General features: G+C 45.2%; 1 protein-coding gene across 1 annotated transcript in view; it reads right to left on the reverse strand.

Moving 5' to 3' along the window:
- Window positions 1–5,734, reverse strand: part of tmem9 (transmembrane protein 9) — a 66,554-nt gene extending 60,820 nt beyond the window's left edge. The window contains exon 1 of the mRNA XM_080210177.1: window positions 5,560–5,734. Coding sequence (XP_080066303.1) covers window positions 5,560–5,628 — 69 coding nt within the window. The 5' untranslated portion in view covers window positions 5,629–5,734. The remainder of the gene's footprint in view (window positions 1–5,559) is intronic.
- Window positions 5,735–6,000: the final 266 nt, after the last annotated feature.

The raw sequence follows: 6,000 nt of genomic DNA on the forward strand, positions 1-6,000 counted from the left end.
ATTAAGGTATGGAATACCTGATGAAAACGCTAATGTAAATGAGTTGTGTTTTGGAATATGACATAGAAACATAGGAGGAGGCCATTTGGCCCTTTCAGCCTGCTCCGCCATTCATTACAATCATGACTGATCATCCAGCTCAATAGCCTAATCCTGCTTTCTCGCCAAAACCTTCGATCCCATTCATCCCAATTGCTATATCCAGCCACCTCTTGAACACATTCAATGTTTTGGCATCAACTATTCCTGTGGTAATGAATTCTGCAGGCTCACCATTCTTTGGGTGAAGAAATGTCTCCCCATCTCTGTCCTAAATGAATCCTCAGACTGTGACTCTTGGTTCTGGACTCCCCCACCATCGGGAACATCCTCCCTGCATCCACCCTGTCTAGTCCTGTTAGAATTTTATACGCCTCTGTGAGATCCCTCCTCCTTCCTGAGGACACCAGCGAAAACAATCATAACCTAGTCAATCTCTCCTCATACATCAGTCCCAACATCCCTGGAATCAGCCTGGTAAACCTTTGCTGCACTCCCTCGAGAGCAAGAATATCCTTCCTCAGAAAAGGAGACCAAAACTGCTCACAATACTCTAGGTTTGGCCTCACCAAGGCCATATATAATTGCAACAACACATCCCAGCTCCTGTACTCGAAACCTCATGCAATGAAGGTCAACATACCATTTGCCTTCTTTACTGCCTGCTGCAGCTGCATGCTTACCTTCAGTAAATAGTGCACAAGGCCCGCTGCACATTCCCCTCTCCCAATTTACAACCATTCAGGTAGTAATCTGCCTTTTTGGTTTTGCTTCCAAGTGAATAACCTCACCTTTATCCAAATTATATTGCATCTGCTATTGTTTTGCCCACTTACCCAACCTATCCAGGTCATTCTGAAGGATCTCTGCACTCTCGTCAGAGTTTACCCTCCACCCAACTAGGTTATCAATTGCAAACTTTCAGATGTTACATTTTGGTCCCTTGTCCAAATCATTACAAATATTATGAATAACTGGGCTACTGATCCCCGCGGCACCCCACTAGTTACTGACTGCCAATTTGAAAAGCACCCATTAATTCCTACTCTTTGTTTCCTCTCTGCCAACCATTTTTCTATCCATCTCAATGCACTTGTCCCAATCCCATGCGCTTTGATCTTGTAAATAATCTCTTATGCGGGACTTTGTCAAACGCTTTCTGGAAGTCCATACTTCTGATGAATGATTTTTGACCAGTAACCTGTCTTTTTTTTCCCAACTATTAACCTAGTTGGTCTCTGTTCCCTATTTCCATTTGAAAAGTTCAAACATTTACTTCCTCTAAAGCTAATTGCATATTTGTGAAATGTCAATTTTCTCCACTCCATGACAGATGTTCCACAGACTTTCTTCTCACTTCCTGGTATGTGTCTGAAAATTCACCATTGTAACTGGCAGTTTCACTTGCTCGACAGTATCAATGTAGTGCGATGCCAGAGATCCCGTATAGCTGATGCCAGAATAAAACTAGTCTCAGAAAAGGGCAAATCCATGGCACTGAACTTGGCAGATCTTTGAGGTCAACAGCAAGTGCCATCACTTTGCTAATGACAGCAAAATATGACCCATAAAGATACTGTAACACACACACACAAAAACAATGTATAGTACATACAGTATAGCAGAGAGACAGACTTGCATTTATACATAATACACTGGACATCTCAAAGTGCTTTACAGCCTATAAAATACTTTTGAAGTATTGCCACTGTTGCAATGCAGGGAATGCAGCAACCAACTTGCATTCTGCCAAACTCCCAGAAACAGTATTCTGCTTTTGTCAAGTTGATTGAGAAATAAATATTGACAGGACACCAGGGATGAATCCCCTGCTTTTCCTTGTAATAGTGCCATGGGATCTTCTGCATTTCACCCCAACAGGCAATCAGTTTAAGATCTCATCTAAAAGAGGGCATATCCTCAACCCTCAGAACTGCATCTGAATGTGGGCTTTGATCTTTGTACCCGAGCCTTGGAGTGAAGCTTGGACCCGGAACTTTATGACTTAAGGGCGAGAGTGCTACCAACTGAGCCATTGTAAAGTTTGAGGATAACACCCACTTGGTTGGGGGGGAGCTGCAAAGATCTTTGTACGACTTAACAGGCCATTTCTTGGCCCACAGATCTTTGAGTACATGGGGCATGACTTTCCACAGGGTATTGGGATCTGGAGTGCAGGATTTGCTTCCTTTTCTTTCTGCTGCATTACTCAGATGCTGTGACTCAAAGACTGATGGAAAAACTGTTGCTATTTTGAAAGAAAACTCCTCCCAGTCATTAATGGCAATGCTTCAACACTTCAAGAGGAGCTTCAGAGTGTCTTTGTCCTCCCTGGAACATGACTATCTAAGAGTTGATGAAATGAGACCTGGCAGAGAAAACCCTTTTGGCCACCGGTACAGTGTTCAGTTTATTGAAGTTAATTTTGCAGGAGTTTTGTCTGAATGCTTATACAGCTGGGTTCAAAAAGGACATCAGAGTTTATGTGATGATCCTCCAATTAAATCTGGAGAATCTGCTGGAGGTATTGCTGATGGAATTTCTCTGGCTGACTTGTGTGTCAGTGATACATAGTCCAGGCCTCACTGCAGTACAGGAGTTTAGTGATAGCAACTGCTCTGCACACTGGGACGTTTGGAGGTCTTTCTTGTCAAACACTCGCTGCCAAAGTTTGTAGAGGGCTGAGCTAGCGCAGCTGATCTGTGCTGATCATAACAGCCATTTGAGAGAGGTATGAGAAGTGCTCGACATATTCCAGTGTGTTTCTTTCAACATGTATGAACATGGAATCTCTGGCTGATCAGGTGTGGATTAATGAGTTTTGTTTCGGCAACATTCAAGTCAGGCCTGATTTAATATATGTAGAATGGAAGAGATTGAAATAGTTTGCAAAATATGCAATTAAATTGCAGTAATCTTCAAACTGTATATCTATGGTGGTGAATTTGGTTCTGGCACGGAAGCGATGGAGGTTAGAGTCTTCCATCTGGACCATCTTTACACAGACACCAGAGGACAGTTGATCTTTGAAGAAGTGAATGCCTATTGTCAGTTAGATTGCAAACAGCACAGAGCTATCACACAACCATGCTTGATACTGCTTGGGGTTTTGAAGGCATCAGTTTCAGAATCAACTGCTTCTGTCAGCTTGATGAAAGCAATGCTGATGCTGCTCTGGATGTTTTTCTTGGATTTGTCTGGCAACAAAGACCATGTTAGAGATTCTTCTGGAAGGTATCTGTGGAAGGATTTCCTCAACCACAAGTAGGCGGCGATTCGGGAGAATGTGTCAGGATTTCATCTGCTATGGACAAGCAGGAGAGAGCTTGATAGATTCCACAGCATAATTTATCTCCTCTCCTGAAGATAATTACAACAGTCACATTCCAGAGGTTGGATAGGGTGAGGAGTATTTTCCTCCCAAATCCATAAGATGAGTCATTGGAGTTTTGATACAAGCTGGAATACCATTGGGATGGCAGATTTTCTTACTTTCTTGCAGCTCTCCCATCTATAATGACTCAGCCAAACTCCACAACAGTACTGAGAGGGGCCGTGTGCACAGACCATGTACACAAAAAGATATAATATATACATTTATAAACATCTTATCTCCATCAGAAATAACATATAACTAGAACCACAGAGCCTGTGTTGATATAGCTGTTCACAGCCCCAGTACACAAATATATCAACATTCGTAGATTAAAAAATAGAAGCTGAGCCTGCTCTGCCATTCATTATGATCAGGGCTGATCATCAAATTCAATGTCCTGATCTCCCCTTCCCCCATATTCCTTGATCCCTTTAGACTCAAGAACTATATCGAATTCCTTCTTGAAATCACACAATTGTTTTGTCCTCAACTACATTCTGTGGTAGTGAATTTCACACATTCACTACTCTCTCAGTGAAGAAATTTCTTTTCACCTCAGTTCTAAAAGCTTTACCCCTTATCCTCAAAATTATAACCCCTAATTCTGGACTCCCACCAGCAGGAACCTTCTTTCTGAATCTATCCTGTATAATCCTGTTAGAACTTTATAAAGTTCTATGAGATCCCCCTCACTCTTTTAAAATCCAATGAATATAATCCTAATCGACTTATTCTCTCCTCATATAACGTTACCATTTCAGCATCACGTCGGTAAACCTTTGCTTAACTCCTTCTATAGCAAGAACATCCTTCCTCATAAGGTCACCAAAATTGCACACAATAGTCCAGGTGCGGCCTCACCTATGTCGTCTGCAATTGGAGTAAAACACCCTTATCCCTGTACTCAAATCCTCTTGGTATGAAGGTACCGATATAGCATTTGCCTTTTTTACCGCCTGCTGTACTTGCGCGCTTACTTTCAGTGACTGAAGCACAAGGACATCAAGGTCTTGCTGAGTATCCACCTCTCTCAATTTACACCCATTCAAATAATAATCTGCCTTCCTATTGTTGCTACCGAAGTGGATAACCTCACATTTATCCACATTATAATGCATCTACCATGCATATGACTACACACTCAGCCTGTCCAAACCACTGTATCTCACAGTTCACCCTCCCACCCAACTTTGTATCATCTAGAAATTTGGAGGCAGTACATTTAGCTCCCTCATCTACATCACTAATAAATAATGCGGATGGCATAGTGGCAATGATGTGGAGATGCCGGCATTGGACTAGATAAACACAGTAAGAAGCCTCACAAGACCAGGTTAAAGTCCAACAGGTTTATCTGAAAGCACCTGAAGGAGAGACACTCCAAAAACTTGTGCTACCAAATAAACCTGTTGGATTTTAATCTGGTGTTGTGAGACTTCTTATAGTGACAATGGACAGAGTAACGGTCCGAGGATGAACCCAGGGCGTAACAGTGGTTAGCACTGCTGCCTCACAGTGCTAAGGACCCAAGTTCAATTCTGGCCTTGGGTTCAGTTTGCACATTCTCCCCGTGTCTGCACGGGTTTCCTCCCACAGTTCAAAGATGTGTGGGTTAAGGGGATTAGCAAGGTAAGTGCATGGGTAACACAGAAAGGGCCTGGGTTACACGCTCTTTCAGAAAGTCAATGCAGACTGGATGGGCAGAATGGTCTCCTGCTTCACTGCAAGGTGCAGCCGACATTCTGGGTACTCTGGACCCTGTGGGTGCTGCCGACACTCTGGGCACTGTTTGCACTCTGGGTGCTGTGGGTACTCTGGGCACTGCCAACACTCTGGGTGCTGTGAACACTCTGGGCGCTGTTTGCACTGTGGGTGCTGCGGGCACTCTGGGTGTCGCAGGCACTCTGGGTGTGTGGACACTCTGGGTGCTGTGGACATTCTGGGTGCCGCTGGCACTCTGGGTGTTGTGGACACTCTGGGTGTGTGGACACTCTGGGTGTCGTGGACACTCTGGGTGTCGTGGACACTCTGGGTGCCGCTGGCACTCTGGGTGTTGTGGACACTCGGTGTGCCAGTCTGTATAATGGGGCCTCTCCTAGCACCGGGACAAGGTTGGAGTTGCGGCCCGGACACCAGCCCCTTACCTTGGAGGAGTCAGACACCGCCAAAGCCACCAGCAGGTATAGCACCGCCAGCACAGTGCCGGCCGCCATGGTCTCACTACTCACGGACAGAAACAAGGAACTAAAACCCGGGCCTCAGGCTGTCACTCTCCCCAGAGGCCTCAGACCAGGAACCATCAGCGGCTAGTCCCGCCCACCCGGTCTCTGCCCATTGGCTCACTGCCCTCCCCCCACTGCTTACCCCGCCTCGATCCACTTTCTGATTGGTCCACAGAGCTGCCCATTACTCTGCCGGCCGGCCGCAATGTCTATTGGGAATTGTAGTCCTGAGCATGCGCAGTGCTGTCGTACACAGGGGAGAATGAACTACAGATCCCAGGGTGCATTCTGGCTGCACCTGCTCTCTCAATGCCGCAGCTCAATGCAGACCTGTGAACCACCCTCCATGAGGGATCCCTCATC

This window comes from Carcharhinus amblyrhynchos, chromosome 22, assembly GCF_965287045.1.
Source record: "Carcharhinus amblyrhynchos chromosome 22, sCarAmb.v2.hapA, whole genome shotgun sequence".
NCBI classification, from domain to species: domain Eukaryota; kingdom Metazoa; phylum Chordata; class Chondrichthyes; order Carcharhiniformes; family Carcharhinidae; genus Carcharhinus; species Carcharhinus amblyrhynchos.